This window comes from Chelonia mydas, chromosome 3, assembly GCF_015237465.2.
Source record: "Chelonia mydas isolate rCheMyd1 chromosome 3, rCheMyd1.pri.v2, whole genome shotgun sequence".
Taxonomy (NCBI): domain Eukaryota; kingdom Metazoa; phylum Chordata; order Testudines; family Cheloniidae; genus Chelonia; species Chelonia mydas.
Genome location: NC_057851.1, coordinates 20,650,794 through 20,676,401, shown reverse-complemented (window position 1 = coordinate 20,676,401; position 25,608 = coordinate 20,650,794). Strand labels below are relative to the sequence as shown.

General features: G+C 40.5%; 1 protein-coding gene across 18 annotated transcripts in view; it reads right to left on the bottom strand.

Moving 5' to 3' along the window:
* PUM2 (pumilio RNA binding family member 2) overlaps positions 1-25,608 on the bottom strand; it is a 106,193-nt gene that overhangs the window by 77,741 nt on the left and 2,844 nt on the right. For 5 of the 18 annotated variants that reach the window (XM_043542212.1, XM_043542208.1, XM_037894002.2 and 2 more), the window contains exon 2: positions 16,184-16,568. The exons of 10 other annotated variants lie outside the window; for them this stretch is intronic. In XM_043542212.1, the coding sequence (XP_043398147.1) occupies positions 16,184-16,568 (385 nt within the window). Of the gene's footprint in view, positions 1-16,183; positions 16,569-24,646; positions 24,777-24,797; positions 24,900-25,608 lie in introns of those variants that run through there. 3 more of the 18 variants (XM_043542207.1, XM_043542210.1, XR_006289347.1) reach the window with 3 other exon arrangements.

Below are 25,608 nucleotides of genomic sequence, written 5' to 3'. Positions count from 1 at the left end.
TTTACCATTCATTACAGAGCACTTACATGTTCAAAGCACAGCTTCCACTGACTTCAGCTTGCAGCACTTCTGCATAACAGACCCCAGCATATCAAGTCAGGCATCCAGAAAAGGAGGAACACACAATTAGTGACCACCTGCAGAAACTGTGGCTTAAGTGACTTGTCAAGAATCACATAAGAACTGCGTGGCATAGAATTCAACTGTCAAGGGCAGCATTCAACTCCCTCAACCATCTTCTCTCTTCCTGTAATCCCCTATCTATGCACTACAAACTTTCCAACTTCAGCAACAAATGATCCCTGGGCCATACAAACAGCAGTCTCCTTCACTATACAATGCTGACTCATCCCACAGCAGATCCATCCTGTGCAATGAATAAGGCAGGAGTCTTGTGGAAAAAAAAACAGTAAGCGATCATGTAAATAAAAACAATCATAACGCATACACACAAGGGTGCCGATTTCAGGTTGCACAGGCAACCTTAATAATATTGTTTTAATATAGTTGTGTGCAAGTTCCTAGGTTTCTTGAAGTCAACTGAAGAAAAAGGAATTCCATCATGTGGCATTATACTGACACCTATATGGATCATCAGCAGAGTTGGAACCTTCAGATCCACCACACAAACCTCTGACATTAGCTCTGTTGTTTTGTAAGCTCAAAATAGTAGACAGAGGATGACAATTTTCCGCTGAGCACACAGTTATACAGATGTAAATTTGTAGTATAGACCAGGGCTCAGGAATCTTGGGTTCCATTCCAGGCTCTAGGAGTGTGCTCTAGCGCAGTGCTACTCAAAGTGGTAGTCCGCGGCCCAGTGCCGGTTCGTGAGCCATCAGGTGCCGGTCTGCACGCACATTAGAAAAAAAATTGCCGGTTCCCCACATCAGATAGCTTGAGAAGCACTGCTCTAGTGAGCACAAACTTCTACCTGTCTCCCCCTCCAAATTTGACCCTTTCTGACCTATCCCCTCCAATCTGACCCTGTCCTGTCTCCCTCCCCTGGCTCTCTGTGCCAGACCCATTCTCCTCGCTCAGCCAGTCCCAGTCTGTGAAACACCCTAGCAAAGTGTGTGTGTCTTGTCCCACTCTGGCACCAGTTCACATAGTAAAATAGTAGGCTGTCATCCTCTATCAGTCACTTTGTAACCTCCCTTCTTACCCCCAGCTCAACCAGTCCCAGCCTCCCCATCCCAAGTCACAGTCCCCTTGCTCAACCAGTGCCAGTCTCAGTACACATCATGTCCCAATCTGCTCCTTTCCATCCTCACTCTTCCCCCCACCTTCCCCTGCATTCAAAACAGATGCCTTCCTCTTCCATGGTGCTTAGGTGCCAGCAGGAGCGGGGTCACTGACAGTACTGGAGACAGGCTCCCTGCTCTCAACTTCAGTGCCCAGAACCTTCTCACAACAGCTGGAGCAGTATTTAGATGGAAATTTTGGTTTCTCCCTTGTAGCCACTGGCTTCAGGAAGCATGCTTAGTGAGGACAGAATCTTAGCTTCTAAAAATCAAAGAAATTTACTGAGCATCTGCAAAACAATTTTGCAAAGGCTTATAACTTGGCCAGATTTGAGAAGATTTTCACAAGGGTCGCAAAAAGTACACCCTTGACACAGAAGTCACCCTCCTGCCAAATTTCACTAAAGCAGTTACTAGCCTTGCCTATAATATATGGCTCTTCCATGCAAATGATTTAAAACCATATTTTAGAGCAATCACATTACGTTTTCTTAATTTCAAAGGTCTCAGTAGTATTGAAACATGACTAGACATATATCCTAATGTTTTTGTCCACATAACCTAGCAGGTTTTTCGACTTTCCATCTTATTTTGTTAGGAATCATTTATTTAAAACATCTACAAAGGAAAGTGAAGAAAAGGGTGAAACAAGGTCAGGGATGGTAAATGTCAGAGTTTTGTAAAATGAAAACATGACACCTTTTTGATACTATAGTTGTTTTGGCTTTAATTTACCAAATAATTTAAAAAAAAATCAGACAAAAATATCGTCTAGAACCTTTTGTATTGGGAAGAATGTCACTGTTGATGCAACAACAGTTATGTACATAGTTGGACTGTATGTTTCTTAAGATATGAGGATTTTCTCTTGGTAATTACATGCTAATACTGTTTAAAAAACAGCCATCTCTCTCTCTATTCAAGAGTTTTAATAATTGGGTCCTGATTTACACCAAGATAAAATGCATATATGCTCCAGAAAGACTTATTTAAATGCATGCTGTGAATGATCCACATTTATTTGTACACAGCCATAAGGCAAGTTGCATTTTCAGTGAAGGTCAAATATTTATTTTGCTAATACTGATAATACATTATTTTTTGTTTAGATTCAATTCACAACAAATAGTTCTTGTATTTCAGGTAGCCTTTTTCACAGCTCTAGAACCAAAGTGATTTAGCCAAGTGTGGTTTCACTCTGAAAACAGATTAGAAAAACAGCATTTTTATCACCATGATGCTGACCAGATACCTCTGCTTGAAGCAATGATCGAAGGACTGCTGCTTATTCTGAAGAAAATTAACAGGGCAGAATTCACTACTTAACACCAATGTAACTTACCACGAGCAAGCAGGAGAAGTCCCTCCCTCCCCCCTCACCAAAACTCTGGTTTTGAAACAGTCAACTGAAAAGCTGGTCAAATATTTTCTTTCCAGTTTATAAATAAAAATGAATTTGAAGTAGTTTTATGTACTCCACCTGCCAGAGTCCTCCTGCCAGTTTTCGTGATTTTACAACTACACACACACGTTTTTTAAATGAACAGTTCTTTCTGCTACTGATGTATATAGAAACCCTCCCAAAAAAAAAACAAAACAAAAAAACACCACACGTATACAAACAAAAAAGCAAGCAAACTAACTACACAGGGAAAATGGTGAAAACAAACACCATACAAAGTGCTGTCAAAATACCCAACAGAAAAACTGGAAAAAAATTATGTAAAAACTATGTAGACGGAAGTGTCATTTCAAAGTTGATAGTGCCCATTTAAGAGAACTATCAAAACACACCCATAATTTTCTCAAACTTTAAGATACTGCACATCACACACTCTGCTTCTAGTTAAGTTTGAGAGAGACAGTGTGGATTACACAGCACACGAAAGCTTGTCTCTTACTAGACCAACTTCTGTTGGTGAGAAAGATACTCACCCACCTTGCCTCTCTAATATCCTGGAACAGACACAGCTACAACTCTAGTTAAGTTAGTATCTTGCCACAAATAGGCCACGAGTCAAAACCGAACAATAAGAGGTATTGTCTTAGACACTGTGGGCTTGGAAGTAATACAGAAATAAGGTGCCAATTTTTGCTGCTCACCATGACAGAATAGCGTAAATAGTTTTGTCTGCTTGATCATTTTAATACTGAATGGAGACTTACAAAAGGATTTAAAACCATATATATTTGAGAAAGTAATTCACTATGTGTTTTTTGAGACCTATTTCTCACTATCCTACTTCAAGTTAACTCCTATGATTTATTAGTTCTTAATTCATAATCAGTATAGCCCAATTCCACCGCAGTCTCCCAGTAATACCAATGCATGCCTCCTCCTCTTCCCTCTTTGTTATTTGTATTACAGTAGCCTCTAGGGGCTCCAAAAAAGACTGCACCCTCATTGTGCTAAGCCAGTGGTTCTCAACTGTGGTCCACTGCTTGTTCAGGGAAAAACCCTGGCGCGCCAGGCCAATTTGTTTACCTGCCGCGTCCGCAGGTTCGGCCGATCATGGCTCCCACTGGCTGCAGTTCGCCTCTTCAGGCCAATGGGGGCTGCAGAAAGTGGCGTGGGCTGAGGGATGTGCTGGCCGCCCTTCCTGCAGCCCCCATTGGCCTGGAGTGGTGAACTACGGACAGTGGGAGCCGCACTTGGCCGAACCTGAGGACGCGGCAGGTAAACAAACCGGCCCGGCGCACCAGGGACTTTCCCTGAACAAGCGGTGGACCAGAGTTGAGAACCACTGTGCTAAGCACTGTAAAAAACACATAGTAAGAGGCAGTCACTGCTTTGAAGATCAGATATTCATCAGAAGTCTATCAATGAACAACAACCACCAAAAAACCCAATTACATTTAAGTGCTCTTAAAAAAATCCTCATGGGGGAAGTGGGCAAAGAAATTTGCAGCACCAAACTATTCCATTACACAAAACAATGCTTTACGCTACTGAAGATACATTTATTCTGTTAAAAATCCAAACCAGAATGCTATTGTTTTTCCAGTGATCCTTGGTTCCAGTCAAGTCACAACAAGGCATTTCATCTGCTCAAGAATGAGCTTTACAACACTCACTGAATCTGTGAAGCATTTAAACATGATCATAAATAAATATTTCAATATATACACATACATATGCACACAGTGAAGACCAGCTACATTATTCAACAGTACACTGGAAGATTTTGGTCACTTACAATAAACATATGCATTTACCATACTATTTAGCACAAAAGCTCTTTAAGCTGGGGGTCAAGAACAGGCACCATGGGGATGGGATGCAACCTCTATATCTTTCCCATACAGCTAAAGGAAAGGCGGGTCCCCACTACATTCTGGTTATATGGGAGGAGGGTCCAAGCATGAAAAAGGCTGAGAACTAATGACTTAGTATGTTTATGTATTTATTGCACCATGTTACACAAATATATAGGCAACAGCCTAAACAGAAAATATTAAATACATTTTATATGGAACTCTCTTGTACTCTATGCTTAAAATGTAACAGTTAAAAATCGCAGCCTGAAGACAAGATGATTATTACACAGTGGTGTACATTTTCCGAGTCTGAACACAAAGAATATTTCCAAAAAGAGTATTTTCTTTAGATACCGAATACGAAAATGAAAAGTTGAGCACCAGAGAACCAGACACATAGAAGACCTAGCAAACAAAACTAACCTTGAAACATTTACAAAGATAACTTCTTTTTTCAGGAAAACTTGCAAAAATGTGGCAGGGTTAATTGTTAGCATATAGTGATGGACTTACTACTAAGGCTGACCTAGAAAGCAGAATTCTCAGACATCTTGCTTTAAGTATAGGGTTGAGGAATGTTATGGTAGATTAAACAGAATTTCCAGGAAACAATGAGCATTATTATTTGTATTATTGTAGCACCTACACCCAGTGATGAGCTGCCAAAAGCTGAAGAACCGGTTCCTTCACTTGCTCCGGCTCTTCGGCGGCGGGTCCTTTAGTCGCTCCGGGTCTTTGATGGCACTGAAGGATCCGCTGCCGAAGTGCCGCCGAAGACCCAGAGCGAGTGAAGGGCCCGCCGCCAAACTGCTGCCGAAGAGCCGCCGGGTGAGTAAAAATTAAAAAGGGATTATCAGGGGAGCTTACCCAGCCGACAGCTCAGGCTGGCCGGACAGGACGGTCCCGTGGGTCGGATGTGGTCTGCAGGCAGGAGTTTGCCCACCTCTTTAACAACCGGCTTCAAAATTTAACAACTGGTTTGCGTGAACCCGTGCAAACAGGCTCCAGCTCACCACTGCCTAGACCCCCAAATCAAGATGGGAGCCTACTGACATAACACCTACCACTCCTTCCTTCTCTCAGACATTTTACCACATCTCTATGGCCTCCATTCTATTACGCTGATGCAGAATGGGGCAAAGACTCCAAATCATAATCTCTGCCAACAGCTTTTAAATTATATGGCTATCAAGAACTAGGGAGATTAACACCAAACTATGGGGCTACTACTTTTCTTATTAGGCAGTTCTTAACCAAGGCTTTACAAGTTTATGTCCCCTAATAAGCCACATCAGAACACCTGTAGTGAACCTGGTCAGACACTTTTGGCCAGTAAGTACACCTCTTTGCAGGAGCTGCTGAATCATAGCCCTCTTCAAGCAGTGACTGAAAATATTTCTTCATCTGACCCAGCACGTTACGTGGAAATTCACAATTTCTAGACTCCTCTCTCAAGAATGGAAGCACAGCAAACCACTAAACAGTTATATATTCAAAAGAGGCATGTTATTGGACCAAACTTTACTTTTATATGATGGAAGTCAAGATGCCAGTGAGCAGGTGAAAAATTTCTCAAAGATATACAGGCATATGTTTCAAAATTCAAGTTTTACCTTTGGTTCTTCAAGTTTTTACCATCTAAAGAAAAGCTTGAGTAGAACCAGAGAGCTTTTAACTGCAGCACTCTTTAGTCAGCATTCCCTACTATCTTATTTGGAAAAAATTTTTCAATGGTATACTGGAGGGTGTGGGTTTTCTACTTTTATCTATGGCAAAGGTGTAGACAATGTTTAAAAGGAATTACTATTACCAATTTATTTTATCCTCAAAGTACGTACTTTTTGGACAACATACGTGTTTAAAGTAATCTGGAAGATAGTAGAAATAGGATTCCTACAATGTCTGAACAGGCAGCAAAAGAAAACAGACTTTTTTTTTTTTTTTTAAAAACTTCAATAAGTTTTGGCTACCAAAACAGGAAAACACAGCTTGGCCTTGGACATTAGTCCCTTACTGCAGAGTTCTTCAAAGAAAGTGGATGAAATTATGACTTCTAGACTAAACAGTGAAAACTTTACCGGTGATAAACAAGTTGTTGAAAATAAATAGGTATCTTAGAATTCAAATAAAAGAAATTAAAGTTCATCTGTAGAAAAACAAAAGTAATTAATTATTAGTATTAACTAATAATACAATTGTAGAATGGAAGGCTCCAGGTCAAATTCTGCAACTTTTACATTGAGGCACCCTGAATTCAATAAGAAAATTAGTAAAGGTACTAGTCAACATGAATAAATTGTAGAACTGGGTCAGAGTGCAATAGCTCTGCATTAAAGAGAACATTTGCCTACACAAAAACAACCAAAAAATTTATCATTTTAGATTAATCTAAAAATTTTTAGATTAAAGAGATGACCCTAAAACAATTAATTTAATTTCTGATTAGCATTTTAGATATCAGATTACCCATTAGTCTAAAAAAAAAAAAATCATTTAATTCCTCAATCCCATTTGTCTTTCCAATTATGCTCCATCTTCCTCCTTCCCGTCATCTCTATGATCACTGCTATTTACAACCATTGCTTTGCATTCCTCTCTTCGATACTTTTCAATCTGGCTTCAACTTTCTTCAGTCTTCTGCAACCCATGCTCACCAAGGCTCTCTAGAACCCTTCATGGCCAAATTTCAGGGCCCCCTTTCTCCACTGTTTTTTATGGGAACTGTGCCAGACTAAATTTAGTCCAGAAAATTAAATCTAGTTCTTCCGTATGACACAGCTGAGTGTTCCAGATTCTTGATTAGTATATTTTCATACTTTTTCATTGTAACAGTGAATGAAATTTATTAGGCACTATATAAGCACATAAAGAGATGGTTCCTGTCCCAAAGAGCTACAGTCTAAGTCTGAGATGAGACAACCACTGAATACAACAAACAGGTCAGGAAGCACAAGAAAACAATTAGACTAGTAGTCAGCATGAAAAGCACTGGTCAAAGCACACCTGACAAATGTTTTTGTAGGCAACATGGCCCAGGACAGTTTTAAGGACAGTGAGGTGGCTTTACAGAGGTGTGCGTGTAACTCCTCCCAGGTATGAGGGATGACATGTGAGAAATCACCAAGATGACAGTCTGCAAATTTAACAAATTGGCAACAAAGGCTAGAATCAATGGCACAGAAGAGACAGGAATCAAGACCTTCCTGATATTAAAAAGATAATTAGAGAAGGGATAGGTCATGAAGAAAATCAGGGTGGATAAAAATCAATGACTTAAAAAAAAAATTGGATTTTTTAAATTTAAAATAGGATTTTTTTGATAAAATGCTTTTTGAGGAAAAACCTATCTAAAGAGAGTTTTAATTAAGACACATTATAGCTCAAAGATATCTCATCATGGATTGGGATTATACATTCTAATTCTATAGGATGAGACAACATTCATGTAACATTTAAGAAAAGTTCTGTAAATGAGTTCCAATAGTTCATGGATTAGGGACCCAATCTTATGGGGTTCCTGGGGCTTCTGTATAGATTATTTAGGTTAATCTTTCTATCTACCCAAGGGACAGTGCTCAATGCTCAATCTAGAAGATACCATCAGAGATGCATAGTTTTGCAGTTCTCAAACTGTGGATATGTGTCTCCAGAGATAACATGCTTGTTAAGAGCAAAAATATTTTTAAATAAATAAATAAATAAAAAGGTGAGAAACAACAGACCTCAACCCTATTGTCCCTCTGCAAATTTCTGGACACAGAGTCAATCCCTTACCTCTCTCTAAAAATGCAAATTTTCAGAAAGTTCAATGAATAGAAGATTGTTGGGGGTGAAATAGAATAGATCTGGACAAGGAGAAGAAGTCTGGAGATAAATGTGAGAGGGGAGGGACAGGCAGTAGAAACAAAAGTGGAACTGTTTGAGTAGTATATTCCAGAAGTCTTGAGGTTTTTCCGTGTAGCCTTCATGGATTTGAGATCTACAATACCATTCTCTCGCTAAAAGGGAAAACCTATATTGGCAGCAGGCCATAAAAGAGACCCAGTTTGGGAATATTTTAATGAAGTTCCTCTACCTGTGGGTAAGACAGGCATGCATGCAAATTGCAAACAGTGCAACAAAGAAATGCAAGGCCTGGTTGCCCGAATGAAACAACAACATGAGACATGTTCCTTCTCAGGAAGAAGCTGCGTTGAAGATGATGAAAGGAACATGTCTGAACATGCAGGATCTTCAGGTTGGTAAACTTCTGTATTTCATACTTCTTTCTTAAGGACTGCCTGTCTTCCTTCTGGACTAGACTTGAATTCTCATGTTTGAGCAAAAAATATAGTTGTTACTCTATGGTACTATCATTTTAGATGCAGTTGTGATAAAAAAATAAATAGCTGAAATAGGCAACTCTTCTTTTTACAATTTCACCTTTAAAGTAGTACTGAGTGTCCGTGAATGCAATGAGTAATACTAAATGAGCAGTATGGTAATAATAATTAAATAACCTCATTGACTTATTTTGTTTAGGAGAATCCATCCTCAACATACAGGATTCTGAAGACTATCCACCTTCAAGATCACCATCATTTTCTATAGTTTCAGTTATCTGCCAATGATAGTGTTTCAATCACATTGTGTATGTCAAGTAGCCAAAGTATATTACCTATTGCAAAAAGAAAAAAAAAAATCATCATCATCCAGAAACAACCATAGACAAGTTTGTGAGAACCACCAGCAGATTACAAAAAGAGGTAAGTGATGAAAAAATTGCTCGGTTTGTTTATGCAACAAACTCTCCTTTGTACGATTGAGAACCCACACTTCATTATCATGGTTCAGTCATTAAGACCAGGACACAGTCACCTAACAGAGCAGATGTCACAGGCAAATTGCTGGATAAAGTGTATGAAAGAGAAATTGAGCAGCATGCAAAAGGTCTAAAATTGTTAACCTGAGTCTTGATGGGTGGAGCAATGTCCACAATGATCCTGTTATATGTGCCTGTGTGACAACAGAAGAAGGGAATGTCTTCCTTACAGAAACAATTGATACATCAGGAAATGCACACACAGCAGAATACTTACAAGAAGTAGCAGTAAAACCTATAACAAACTGTGAAAAAAAATTCAAATGTCTAGTATGCAGCTTGGTCACAGACAATGCTGCATATGTATCTAAGATGAGAAGAAATTTAGAAGAGAGCGAAGAGAATCCCAACCTAACAACATACAGCTGCCATGCTCATTTGATGCACCTCCTAGCCAAAGACTTCAGTGTTCCAAAAACAAAGGCTAATGTTATTGAAATTGCAAAATACTTCCGTAACAACCACTTTGCAGCAGCTGCTCTGAAAAAAGTGGGAGGAACCAAGCTAACTCTCCCACAAGACATGCGATGGAACTCAGAGTGGACTGTTTTGAGCACTATACCAAGAACTGGCCTAATCTGATGACAGTTTGTTAACAAAATTGTGAAAAAATAAATGGCACTGTTACAGCCAAAATTCTCAACATTGGGCTTACAAGAAATGTTGAACTCATGCTGAGTACCCTGAAGCTTATTTCTATAGCCTTGAACAAAAGGCAGGGAAATAGCTATTTTATTGCTGACGCTGTTGAACTTTGGAAGGAACTGAGTGAGATCTTAAAAAGAGAAATATGCAGAGTTAAATTACAAGCATTAAAAAAACGAATGGGACAAGCACCCTCTCCATCTCACTTTCTTGCAAATATTCTCAATACTCGGTACCAGATCAAACCTTAACTGCTGAAGAAGAGGAGTTGGCTATGACATGGACATCCAGCAATCATCCCTCCATAATGCCAACTATAATAATCTTCAGAGCTAAGGGTGAACCATTCAAGAAATATATGTTTGCTGATGATGTTTTAAAGAAAGTCACACCAGTAAACTCGTGGAAGTCACTTAAGCACTTGGATTCAGAGACTGTTGAAGTGATAATCTCACTTTTAACAGCAGTAGCGTCTTCTGCTGGTGTAGAAAGTATATTTTCTTCCTTTGGACTAATTCATTCCAAACTGAGAAACTGTTTGGGACCTGAAAAAGCAGAGAAGCTTGTTTTTCTTTTCCAGAGTATGAACAAACAGGAAAATGAAGGTGAAGATGACTGAGTTAGCTGCAGAAGCCAATATTTTAAGTTTTTCATGTTGACCTAGCAGTCTATTTAATTTTTTAAAATTCATTTAACTATTTTAAACAATTTTAAAAAAACAAACCAGATTTTAAAAAACTTGAATGTTTAACTAAATTCAAAATTTCATATGCTTGTTTTGTTAAAATATTATGTTTGTTGTTGAAGGAAAAAAATCCAGAATACATAACGTTGTTGTTTTAGTTAAATAAAACAATTTAAATGTCTGCCTGGTGATGTTCTCCTCCTAATACAGAATGGTAAGAAAATCCTCCAAATATTAATGATTAACCTGTTGAACTGGGGACAGTTCACCTCCCAATGACTTCAGAAATATATGCTTCAATTACCTTTGGTAAATGAAATAACCAAACAATCATTCATTTTCTGATATAGCTGTAAAACTAATCTGAAAAGTTTTTTAAAAAATCACTTTAAAAATGTATAGTGTGTGCGTTCTAAAAATGAAACCTACATCTATCTCTGAGCTGTGAAGAATATGTATTAAGGTTATAACAACCAACAAGAATGCACTTTTATGTAGGAATCCATGATTAAATCGAGTCTTCCTGACTAGTGATTTAAATCATGATTTAAATCAAATCCACCCAGGCAAAAGGGAAGTAAAAATATTTTCAATGTAATGAAACCTATCATTAACCTAACAAAAAATGTAATTAAAAATCAATTATTAAAATTCTTAGCGTAGGGCATCTATACAATTGAAAGAACAAATGACTATAAAAAGTTCTCCTCCCACCGGAACTACATAAAACTGATTATGTGGGAAATATTCACCTAATCTAAATGGCTAAATCCAACTCAATGCTCCAAAAGAAGGTGAAACTCCTGTACAGTTCAGTGTGGGAAAATTCCTTCCCAATCTCAAATTTGGCAAATGTGTTAGCACAGCATGTTTGAGCAAGAAAAATCCATATTTAAGAATGCAATATTTAAAACCCAAGATATCACAATTGTCCATTTATTCTTGGTGTAAAGAATTCCAAATATTTTTGTCTAAGGAAGTGCTTCAACACCTATAATCTAAACTGCTGATTCTATTATTGCTAATAGTTAAGTATCTAATAATGCCCAAGTGTTTCCCCATACTTGTATAGTTGAAACAAAGTCTTACTGAAGTACGTACATACTGCAATAGATCACTAGCAACATCTCCTCCATCTTGTACACAAAATAAGCTCTTCAACCTGTCATAACTAAGACTGTGTCCTACTTCTGAGAAATTTATGTAGTAGTTGCTCTCTATACCTTCTCCAACAGTTTGTAAATTCTAATAGAAGATGTCCAAAATGAGACAGGTCACTCCAACTGGCACCTCACTGAGGCTTTGTGTAATCATTTACATGCTCTTGTTTACAATACTGCTATTTATTGTAAGTATAGGAGGCTTTTGGTAGTCTTTATTGTAATTGCAGTATTTCCTTGGCATTCTTCCACCAAAATTCACTAATGTCTGCTTTGTCTAAGATCTGTGAGGCGCTTGAGACCTCTGAAAAGACCATGTGTCTCTAAACTTTCACACAGTCACTTTCCTCTCAAAACCCCATCTCAGCCTCTATGGCAATATTGCTCAAGCAGGGGACAGTTATAGGCTTACTGCTGGTCACTCACTTCTTAGGTCCTAGAGGATTCTCCACTAAACACAGATAGAATTGATACGAGTTAATGGTAACCACCAATTTACCAGGACGATGCCAAAGGGTAGGTGTCCTCCCCCGACTGTGGACCCACCCTCTCTTGCTCTACAGTCTTTTTCATGGTTGGGAAAAACAGACATTGCCATACAAGATCAGAGCAGTGGTCCATCTAGTCCAGTAGCCTGTCTAATGGCCACCAATTATAAATATGTCAGAGGAAAGTGCAAAAAATCCTGTGGTGGGCAATTCTAGAATTAGAGAACGGAAGTTTCTTCCTAATTTTGTCAGTTAGTGGTCTGGATTAAGGACTGAAGCATGAGGGTTTATATCTCTATATATGTTTTAAAAGATTATAATGCTGGATGTTCTGTTTGAATCATACTATGCTCTAGGATTCAACAATATCTTGTGGCAATAAATTTACAGATTTCCTGCGGCCCGTCACAGCTCCCCTCACCTCCAGCCCCCTTAAGTGCATTGCATCCCTGCTCCTCCACCTACCTCCCAGCGCTTCCTGCCATCAAACATTTGGCAGCACTTAGGACTTTCCAGGGGGGAGGAGCGGGGGTGCAGCATGCTCAGGGGAGGAGGTGGAGAAGAGGCGGGGCCGGGATTTGGGGAAGGGGTTGGAATGCGGGCAGGGCGGGGCCTCATGAAAGAGGTGGAGTGGGGCCAGGGGCTTTTGTATCTTTGTATGAAGAGGTGTCAGTGATGTGGCCCGCGGGCCAATATACTAGTCTCCATGTGGCCCTCATGGTGATTTGAGTTTGAGATCCCTGGCATAGAGAGTACACTTATAAAGTTTGCGGACGATACCAAGCTGGGGGGGGGGGGGTTGCAAGTGCTTTGGAGGATAGGATTAAAATTCAAAATGACCTGGACAAACTGGAGAAATGGTCTGAAGTAAATAGGATGAAATTCAATACGGACAAATGCAAAGTACTCCACTTAGGAAGGAACAATTAGTTACACATATATAAAATGGGAAATGACTGCCTAGGAAGGAGTACTGCGGAAAGGGATCTGGGAGTCATAGTGGATCATAAGTTAAATATGAGTCAACAGTGTAACGCTGTTGCAAAAAAAAGTAAACATTCTGGGATGTATTAAAATATTGTAAGCAAGACGAGAAGTAATTCTTCCACTCTACTCCACACTGATTAGGCCTCAACTGGAGTACTGCGTCTAGTTCTGGATGCCACATTTCAGGAAAGAGTGGACAAATTGGAGAAAGTCCAGAGAAGAGCAACAAAAATGACTGGAGGTGTAGAAAATAAGACCTATGAGGGAAGACTGAAAAAATTGGGTTTGTCTAGTCTGGAGATGATAACAAGAACATAAAAGGTTGTTACAAGGAGGAGGGAGAAAAATTGTTCTTCTTGACCTCTGAAGATAGGACGAGAAGCAATGGGCTTAAATTGCAGCAAGGGCAGTTTACGCTGGACATTAGGAAAAACTTCCTATCAGTGTGGTTAAGCACTGAAATTGCCTAGGGAGGTTGTGGAATCTCCATCATTGGGGATTTCTAAGAGAAGGTTGGACAAACACCTGTGAGGGATGGTCTAGATAATATTTAGCCCTGCCTTGAGTGCAGGGGTTTGGACTAGATTACCTCTCGAGGTCCCTTCCAGTTCTATGATTCTATGAAAATTTCTCCCAAGTTCGTTAGTTTCCATTTCGTATTTTACCTGTAATAGTCTGTGCTCCTTTCTACTGGTTTCACTTGAGCCGGGTTTCCACTCTCTGCAACTTGAACCTTACCGTTTTTATCCATACTGCTTATTTTCTTTCCTTCCTGCTTTCTTTTTTGTTTAGGCATATTCATACCTTCCGTGACTCAGCTACGGTATGCTTAAGTAATCCATACTGAATCTAGGGATTTTAATTTCCTCATTTTGGATTTCAGAGTCATTTTTATTAACATCATTTCTATGCAGTCCCTCTTTCCAAACATGTCAAAACATCCACCCCTTTCATCTCTCACCCAAATGTGCTCATTTTTCCTAACCTATGCATATAGAAAGGAATGGTAATTAAATTCTTTCAAAGTCTGCATATTTTAGCTTTTAGATGTACCAGGTCTGTTGGAACCTCACTCGGAGTACTGGCTCTTTACAAGATGGTAAATATGAATGTAATTCCTGTCTTCACATACCCACCCTAAAGCAACTGTTCTGTGTGCATTGTGGCCCACAAAAAACACTCTGCAACTATTAAAGCATACAGAATAGCACTAGGGAAGTCTATTGATCTGTTCTTTCATGGCAATTTCCTATTTTTCTAGACTATCAAAGAAGGAAAGCAGTGAAAATGGCAGAACACAAAGGAGATATTGCTCATTTATATAGGTTAGAAAAGTATTACTGCTCCCAAGCAATTAAAGGTGAATAAGCAAAAGTAAAATAAACTTCCCCTTTACGGCTCTTTGTAATTTATAAAACAAAATATTTTCAAGAACCAGTTTTTTCTGGAGCTCTTTTTAAAACACATTAGGTATAGGACGTTTACATTTACCGTTCTCTCCCGAACAAGCGTGGCAATACGCTGAAGGACCTAAATAGTTTTATTACACGTAGCTAATCTGAGCTGCAGATCTCTCTGCTCTCCCGATGGGGGAGAAGATATGTCAATTCTTACTTGTCTAAGAATAGCTTAATACATAAATACACACAGAGACTATCACCTTGCAAAACTGTAATAAAAATCAATTGGCCTAGGCACACAATCTAGTTGTCCACCATTTATCATGAAGCCAAAGATGATGGGGGGGGGGGGGGGGGAGAGAGAGACTTATGTTATCACACATTCAAAATAATTACTTGCCCCAAGTGGGAAAGAAGAATATTGCGAGGGGCTTGATTTATATTTTAGTAATATATAAAATATAATGTTTTATACAATACAAAGAACCAGGTACTGACAAGAGAGGTTTTGCTCTGCAATTAATATTACAGGAAAGAGAAAGGAGGGAGAATAAAAACAAAACCAAGAAATAAAATGACTAGAGAAATTAAGGTAAAGAAGAAAAGCAAATGGATGAGAAAAATAACTGAACCTTTAGGTTGGTAAAATTTCTTGTTGTATTCATTTTCCTACATTTTACTGAATTTTCTTGGAACATATCCCACAACCCCGGGGTTTGGGAAGATAAAGAAATTGCCAGTGAACCTTGTAACTTGCCGAACTCAGGTTCATAGGAAAGAACGTTTTGTTTTCTGAATTTCAAGAGTAAATGTTAAACGAGAGAAATTAGAAAGCTGTAGCAATTACACATTTGGAGCTAGGTGTTTGCTATTTGAAGCTTTGTGGGTAATTAGATTTCATTATCTAAAAAAAAAAAAAAAAAAAATCAGGTAGTAACCTATTGTATACTGTTAAGTTTAAACAACAGGTACTCCTTGCTTAGTTCTACTACTTACATGTTTATAGTGTTGATGATACAAATTTTTACCTGCAAGTGTAACAAGTAAACTTGTGCGCAAGAGCCATGTTACTTTTCATTAAGCCCATTATAATTTGGCCTTTTATCACACTAAAACAGTTGGCTATCATCCGATTTCAGATCTAACAAGTGATACTCGTTAGTGTTTCTGGAAAAAAACTAGACACATATTTTGAAAAGTAATGCTTATTTACTTTAACCAACAACTTTTTAATGAACACTTAAAGTATTACAATAGAATAATTATAACTGATATGTAGCCTAATTTAACTGCTCAAACAAAAAACTGAATAGTTTACATTATGGAAAACTATATGCTTTGAAGCTATAATTGATACAGAAAGACTAGCTTAACCCACATATATCTTTCTGAAAGATATGGATTTAAGAAAAAACATAAGAAGTTTTTGAATGAAAAAACAAATAGACTACCTACCGAATGATCTACATGAATGCTATCTCCTGTGGGCCAGCGATGTTTGCTGGAGTAGCCACTCAACTGCTCACCAGCCTGCCTCTGGAAGAAATATCCAACTGTGGCATCATCCTGAGACCGTCCACTGAGGGGTACCTGGACATTGGAAGCACCTGACACTGTAGCTGTAGGGATGGTGTGAGGATTGTTTCCACCTGAACTGGGCCCTGAAGTTCCAGGCCCTGGCCCTGCTGTTCTTCCACCTACTGTTCCAGCTGGGGCAACCCCTATTCCAACCCCACTGGCTTCCTGACCAATGTTCGCATGCATCATTCCTCTGGTCTCCTGCCAGGTCACTTCATTCATGCCTAGGAGGACACATGGAATGCTCATTCCACGTAGAAACCTAAAAAGAAAAAGTCTTGATAACATAAAAGGCTTTCCAATGAATGTCTTTAAATATGCAGTTCTTATAATTAGGATTTCAAAAAAAAATCCAGACTATATAAGAACAGTATTCTCTGTTGAAGATGTTGGCTTAAGCTTTTTCTATTTAATTAATTTAAAGTACTGTTATCAACCTAAGATGGCAGGGTTTTCGGAGACAATACATAGTATGGAGCCAAACTATCCCTGATCAAAATATAATTTCAGATCTTGAATTTAGTTTTTTATAATATCAACTGACAGGTACATTCCTTCATATTAGGTCCTATAATTTCTGCTACCAACTTTGTTTTTCATAGCCTACAAACACTTTCACCTAAATAGTATAGAAGGCTAACTCCTAAATCTCAATGCAGATATGTCACAAGTGAAAAATGTTCAATGTTATTCTGGTTGTAATTTTAATATCAAATTTCATATTAAAAACACCTATGACCAAACTGAGAGTATATTTTGGCCTTTCACTGACCACAATTTTAATCTGAGCCTGAAATCTTTAGTCAGTCTGCCAACTTCCTTTTGAAGAATTTTATTTTTGGTTTGAAATAAGTATAACCAACAACCACACACTTATTGATGAAAGACTGAAAATAGCCCTGATGAAGTGGACAAAGTAGCAATCAAAAAGTCGAAAAAATGCATGATCACTTTGCCCCCACAGAGATTTTGGCAATAAAAACACAGGCGAGTCCATTCTTAGATGTTGGCAATAAAAACAGAGTTCATTCTTAATCTGATAGAATGGACTCTGGCAACAAAAACAAAGGAGAGTCCATTCTACCAGATTAAGAATGAACTCTGTTTTTATTGCCAACATCTAAGAATGGACTCGCCTGTGTTTTTATTGCCAAAATATCTGATGGGGGCAAAGCGATCATGCATTTTTTTGACTTTTTGATTCCTACTTTGTCTATTTCATCAGGCTTATTGTCAATCTTACAGTGAAATTCATAGACCAGGAGCAGTACACAAACATAAGACAAAAATATCCTACAATGTAATAATTTATGGCATCTGCAAAAAGGGTCAGAGTTATTTTTATTTTAAAGTACAGTCTGGAAGCTTTACAGTAAGTTTCATACCTTCCATAATCACTTAAGAGGAACAGTATAAAACCTGAATGGAAAAAACTCATATGCAGAAAGCTGCTCACTCAGTTTCTAAGCGTAAAATTGTATACAAAAAGAGATCATGACCCCTTCTAATTCCTCTATACATACATATATTTTATTTCCAGCGTTAACACCTCCTCCATGTACAATCATCATCATCATCAACAAAAAAAAAGATACCATACTGTGGAATTGAGGTTTTTGCTATAACTCTGAATATGCATTGTTTTATTGCCATTGTAAGAAAAAATGCTACTTAGATGTAGTTTTATTATTACAACAATAGCTGTTTACTTCACTGAAATGGCATTCCACAAACATGTTATGAATTCTGAGATTTCTTCAAACTCAACAATATGACAAACCCCTCAATGCAATATTTACAGAACAAAGAATTTTGCAATATATACTATACTGGAAATATAATCATGCATTAAGAATAATATGCCTAAAAACTGTGAATGTGATATAAAATGTGTAAGTTTTATTTTTCTTAATGAACATTCACAAAATTCATTCCAAGTGGCTCTGTGCTAAAATATATACTGTGAAAATTTAATGTTTGCATAATATGGCTCCAAGAAACTAAATACATGTGCATAGTAGCCTCTCTTTGAGCCTCAACATCACTTTTTTTCCTTTTAAAAAACTAGCAGGCTTTAGTTCACTTTAAAGTTTTGTATACGATTTATATATAAATAAAGCAACTAAGTAACCAAATTTAAAAAACTAGTTTGGTACACTTATAATTGAAAAATTTATGCTCATATCAATGTTGGGTGAGCATGCTCACATTTAAAAAGTAGTTTCTGGACTGAGACTTTTTCTGTCAACCTTTATCTCCTTGTTCCCCCCTCCCCACACACAAAGAGAAAAAAATCAACGATTTATGACATATGTAAGCACAAAGAGAGACTTACAATGGAAACACAAGGCCAGTCAGTGCAGTAATTTGTATATGTCCATTTCTCCAATGCCTTCTCTACGCTGGCTAAGTGAGAAGTAATTTAACTTTACCAGAACTGGTCAAATTGTAGATGTACAGTTGGGCCTTAATTTACACAGTGGTTACGTTCATGAAAAAACACCGTGCCAATAGAAATCGCTTAAAAAGTTACCAAGGGTCTATGGGAAATAAGGGTTTAGATTCCAGGCTCTTAAGATGTCCTCCCTAATTCATCCAATAGAGGTTTTAAAATTAAATTTTTTTAATGAAAATTTAAACTTGCTACTAACCTTTACTGATGTTAAGGATGAACTTGATATGATGATAATGCTGATGTTGCTGAAGTCAGAACTCTGAGGGTTCATCTGAGGAGGATGGGGAGTGTGGAGCAGTGGAGCAGCCAGGGTGGGACACTTGGGTGGGCGGGGAAGCACGAGGAATGGGGTTACAACTAACTGACCGTGCATAACTGAAACTGTGCAAAAAAACCCATGAAAATCGAGGCCTGTACAGTTGGGCCTTGATTTACACAGTGAGTTTTTTTGCATGATTTCAGTTATGCTCAGTCAATTAATTGTGATCCTTTATTTTTGTACATGGTATGGATTCACTTTTACATGGTCTGGTGCAATCACCAAGATGCGCAGGTCAGTGGCGTAGCCAGGACGGGACACTTGGGTGGGCCCAGATTTGGGTGTGTGGCAATGATGGGGGTGGGGGAGGGGAGGCTGCCTCCCCTAACCCCCTCCACAAGGCCTTGCAGGGGGTGATGGACACTCTGGCCAGAGGCCTTGCGACCCCAGGTGGACACTCGGGGAGTGGGATCGGGGCACAGGCGTTTACGCCGCTCCACCCAACACTCCTGCCGGGAAGTGGGATTGGGGGCTCGCCTAGCTCCACTCACCTGGCGCTCCAGAAGGGGAGCAGGGTTAAGGGCTCGCCCCACTCCATCCAGCGCTCCTGCTGGGGAGCGGGGGCTTACTCCACTCACTCAGCGCTCCTGCCGGGGAACAGGATCGGGGCGTGGGCTAGCCCTGTTCTGCCCACCCAGCTCTCCTGCTGGGGATCAGGGTCAGGGTGCGGGGGCTTACCCCACTCTACCCAGCACTCTTGCTGGGGAGTGGGGTCATGGAACAGGGGCTTACCTCACTCCACCCACCCAGCATTCCATCCAGGGAGTGAGCAAGCCCCCACACCCTGACCCCACTCCCCGGCTGGAGCGCCGGGCGGAGCGGGGCAAGCCCCCGCACCCTGCTCCCCAGGTGCCCGCCTGCAGCGATGCAGCCACTGGCCATCGTCCCCACAAGGCTGGCTGGAGGGGGTGAGGGGAGGCAGCCCCATCCTTCCTGCCTCCCCTCCCCAATCATGCCCACCCACTCACGTGTCCCGCCCTGGCTATGCTGCCGCTCCACACTCCCTGGCCTCCCCAGATGAGCCCTCGGAGTTCTGACTTCAACAACATCAGCATTATCATATCAAGTTCATCCTTAACATCAGTAAAGGTTAGTAGCAAGTTTAAATTTCACGATCAATTTTTAATTTAAAACCTGTATTGGATAAATTAGGGAGGTCATCCTATGAGCCTGGAATCTAAAACACTTATTTCCCATAGACCCTTGGTGTCTTTTAAAGCGATTTCTATTGGCACGGTGTTTTTTCAAGAACGTAACCACGGTGTAAATCGAGGACCGACTGTATTTGGAAACATTTGATGAAATTGTCAAAATTTTTAACAGACTACCAACTCCGATTTGTAAGGAAAAATCATATATGTTGATTAAAATATATCTGTGCTACAATACATGATATTAATATGATGATCTATATTTAAGGCCCTACCAAATTCACAGTGCATTTTGGTCAATTTCACAGTCATAGAATTTGAAAAATCCTAAATGTCATGATTTCAGCTATTTAAATCTGAAATGTCACGATGTTGTAACTGTAGGGGCCTAACCCAAAAAGAAGTTGTGGGGGGTTTGCAAGGTTAGAATCATAGAATATCATGGTTGGAAGGGACCTCAGGAGGTCATCTAGTCCAACCCCCTGCTCAAAGCAGGGCCAATCCCCAACTAAATCATCCCAGCCACGGCTTTGTCAAGCCTGACCTTAAAAACTTTTAAGGAAGAAGATTCCACCACCGCCCTAGGAAACGCATTCCAGTGTTTCACCACCCTCCAAGTGAAAAAGGTTTTCCTAATATCCAACCTAAACCTCCCCCACTGCAACTTGAGACCATTACTCCTTGTTCTGTCATCTGCTACCACTGAAAACAGTCCAGATCCATCCTCTTTGGAACCCCCTTTCAGGTAGTTGAAAGCAGCTATCAAATCCCCCCCTCATTCTTCTCTTCTGCAGACTAAACAATCCCAGTTCCCTCAGCCTCTCCTCAGAAGTCATGTGTTCCATGACTAATAATTTTTGTTGCCCTCTGCTGGACGCATTCCAATTTTTCCACATCCTTTTTGTAGTGTGGGGCCCAAAACTGGACACAGTACTCCAGATGAGGACTCACCAATGTCGAATAGAGGGGACCGATCACGTCCCTCGATCTGCTGGCAATGCCCCTACATATACATCCCAAAATGACATTGGCCTTCTTGGCAACAAGAGCACACTGTTGACTCAGATCCAGCTTCTCATCCAGTGTAACCCCTAGGTCCTTTTCTGCAGAACTGCTGCTAAGGCATTCGGACCCTAGTCTGTAGCGGTGCATGGGATTCTTCCATCCCAAGTGCAGGACTCTGCACTTGTCCTTGTTGAACCTCATCAGATTTCTTTCGGCCCAATCCTCTAATTTGTCTAAGTCCCTCTGTATCCTATCCCTTCCCTCCAGCGTATCTACCTCTCCTCCCAGTTTAATGTCATCTGCAAACTTGCTGAGAGTGCAATCCACACCATCCTCCAGATCATTAATGAAGATATTGAACAAAACCGGCCCCAGGACCGACCCTTGGGGCACTCCACTTGATACCAGCTGCCAACTAGACATGGAGCCATTGATCACTACCCGTTGAACCTGATGGTCTAGCCAGCTTTCTATCCACCTTATAGTCCATTCATCCAGCCCATACTTCTTTAAGTTGCTGGCAAGAATACTGTGGGAGACAGTGTCAAAAGCTTTGTTAAAGTCAAGGAACAACATGTCCACCGCTTTCCCCTCATCCACAGAGCTAGTTATCTCGTCATAGAAGGCAATTAGATTAGTCAGGCATGACTTGCCCTTGGTGAATCCATGCTGACTGTTCCCGATCACTTTCCTCTCCTCTAAGTGCTTCAGAATTGATTCCTTGAGGACCTGCTCCATGATTTTTTCGGGGACTGAGGTGAGGCTGACTGGCCTGTAGTTCCCAGGATCCTCCCCCTTCCCTTTTTTAAAGATGGGCACTACATGAGCCTTTTTCCAGTCGTCCGGGACCTTCCCCGATCGCCATGAGTTTTCAAAGATAATGGCCAATGGCTCTGCAATCACATCTGCCAACTCCTTTAGCACTCTCGGATGCAGCGCATCCGGCCCCATGGACTTGTGCTCGTCCAGATTTTCTAAAATAGACCCGAACCACTTCTTTCTTCAGAGGGCTGGCCATCTCCTCCCCATGCTGTGCTGCCCAGTGCAGCAGTCTGGGAGCTGACCTTGTTCGTGAAGACAGAGGCAACAAAAGCATTGAGTACATTAGCTTTTTCCACATCCTCTGTCACTAGGTTGCCTCTCTCATTCAGTAAGGGGCCCACACTTTCCTTGACTTTCTTCTTGTTGCTAACATACCTGAAGAAACCCTTCTTGTTACTCTTAACATCTCTTGCTAGCTGCAACTCCAGGTGTGATTTGGCCTTCCTGATTTCACTCCTGCATGCCCGAGCAATATTTTTATACTCTTCCCTGGTCATTTGTCTAATCTTCCACTTCTTGTAAGCTTCTTTTTTGTATTTAAGATCAGCAAGGATTTCACTGTTTAGCCAAGCTGGTCGCCTGCCATATTTACCATTCTTTCTACACATCGGGATGGTTTGTCCCTGAAACCTCAATAAGGATTCTTTAAAATACAGCCAGCTCTCCTGGACTCCTTTCCCCCTCATGTTATTCTCCCAGGGGATCCTGTCCATCAGTTCCCTGAGGGAGTCAGAGTCTGCTTTTCTGAAGTCCAGGGTCCGTATTCTGCTGCTCTCCTTTCTTCCCTGTGTCAGGATCCTGAACTCGACCATCTCATGGTCACTGCCTCCCAGGTTCCCATCCACTTTTGCTTCCCCTACTAATTCTTCCCGGTTTGTGAGCAGCAGGTCAAGAAGAGCTCTGCCCCTAGTTGGTTCCTCCAGCACTTGCACCAGGAAATTGTCCCCTACACTTTCCAAAAACTTCCTGGATTGTCTGTGCACCGCTGTATTGCTCTCCCAGCAGATATCAGGGTGATTGAAGTCTCCCATGAGAACCAGGGCGTGCGATCTAGTAACTTCCATTAGTTGCTGGAAGAAAGCCTCGTCCACCTCATCCCCCTGGTCCGATGGTCTACAGCAGACTCCCACCACGACATCACCCTTGTTGCTCACACTTCTAAACTTAATCCAGAGACTCTCAGGTTTTTCTGAAGTTTCATACTTGAGCTCTGAGCAGTCATACTGCTCCCTTACATACAATGCAACTCCCCCACCTTTTCTGCCCTGCCTGTCCTTTCTGAACAGTTTCTATCCATCCATGACAGTACTCCAGTCATGTGAGTTATCCCACCAAGTCTCTGTTATTCCAATCACATCATAATTCCTTGACTGTGCCAGGACTTCCAGTTCTCCCTGCTTGTTTCCCAGGCTTCTTGCATTTGTGTATACGCACTTGAGATAACTCGCTGATCGTCCCTCTTTCTCAGTATGAGGCAGGAGCCCTCCCCTCTCATGCGCTCCTGCTTGTACTTCCTCCTGGTATCCCACTTCCCCACTTACCTCAGGGCTTTGGTCTCCTTCCCCTGGTGAACCTAGTTTAAAACCCTCCTCACTAGGTTAGCCAGCCTGCTTGTGAAGATGCTCTTCCCTCTCTTCGTTAGGTGAAGCCCGTCTCTGCTATCCTTATTTCTGCGCTGCTGCAGGCGGTGGTGCTGCCTTCAGAGCTGGGCAGCTGGAGAGCAGTGACTGCTGGCTGCAAGCCCAGCTCTGAAGGCAGAGCCACGGCAAGCAGCAGCATGGAAGTAAGGAAGGCAGGCTACGGTATTGCCACCCTTACTTCTGCACTGCTGCTGGCTGGGCACTGTTTTCAGAGCTGGGTGCCTAGCCAACAGCTGCCACTCTCCAGACACCCCGTTCTGAAGACAATGCAGAAGTAAGGGTGGCAGTACCCTCTAAAATAACCTTGCGATACCCCTGCAACTCCCTTTTGGGTCAGGACCCCCATTTGAAAAATGCTGGTCTCCCCCATGAAATCTGTATAGTACAAGGTAAGAGCACACAAAAGACCAGATCTCACGGTCTGTGATGTGATTTTCAGGAAGGACCCTACCAAATTCATGGCCATATCTATACTGAACAGTGAGCACGTCCAAGTCACAATATTTTGTTTTGGACATATTCTTGCAAATTCTATTTGATAAGAGTCCTGCACATATCTATGGATTCAATAATTTTGCAGCTGTTGCATTTCAGAGAGCTTTATATTCCTCTCTCAACACCCAGGATGGTCATCTCGTAACTGTTACAGGGCCATGTCTCCAACATGTACAAATTAGCTCTCCGAGAGTCACTTACAGAATGGATAATTCATCAGCGCCTAAAAATAAACTGACAGATAACAAAATGGACATCTTAATGATACTTCTACAGGTAAGACCTGGTTTTGGTTCACCAACCAGATATCTCACACTCCAGACTAGGAAATACTGCCAAATGAGCTAGAAGTACTGCTGACAAATTCTGAAGGGGATAAACAAAGCCCCCTGAAAATAAAAAAGTCTCAGCAATATGCAAGCTATTAGCAGAAAGGAAAGATTTTATACATACCTATTTGAAATCACACAGAAACACTTAGAACCTGAGTAAACGCTAAGTGATCTGAAGGTGTTTTTATACACATACAGCTGTACAGTATTTCTACTATATTACTACAAAGTGGCTTGAAACATTGTTATTAAAGGCACTATGCAAACTTAACTTCTTGTTACAGGAGGAGAAAAAAAGCCTTTCAGTGATGGACTTCTTATTCCATTTCACAGAGCTTGGGTATTGGCTTAGTGACAATGCTGGAACGGTTCCACTGTGTGGAGTAAGCAAGAAAATAGTTGTGTTATGGGTGGAAAAACTTCACCCTGGATGAGGGAAGTATTTTTCAATTAAATTTTTTAAAAAGAGAACAGAAGCAGAAAGAGCAACTAATATATCTCATGCCTGTGAACACAGCTTATACAACCTAACTAGTATCTACATGACCTACCCATCACACTTTTATAAGGTCACTTTAGCAGTTTTTATTTAGAAATGAAAGGTCTGTTTTCTTCCCCTAAGAAAATGCTGAGTGCCAATATCTTTGTTACATTTAAAAAGTGATATTGCAGACTTCCTCACCCCCCCATACCTCAGCATTAACATCAAGAATAATATTTAGGAATTTTTACTGCAATCAAGAATGACACTCTACATAATCCGGTACACCAGAAAGAAGGTATCAATGTATGTGAATACGAATAATGAAAGTTAATCATTGCCCATCTAACAACTTATGTTCTTAAGAAGGGCCATACAGGGTCAGACCAATGGTTCACTCATAGCCCAGTATCCTGTCTTCTGACAGTGGCCAGTGCCAGACACTTCAGAGGAAAAGAACAGAACAGGGAAATCATCAAGTAATCCATCCCAGGTCATCCAGCCCCAGCTTTTGGGATCCCTTAACATTTCAGAAACAACTGTACAAAGCAGAGACTTGAATTCTCAAGATAAAGCATTTTAGAAAGTTCTGTACACACAAA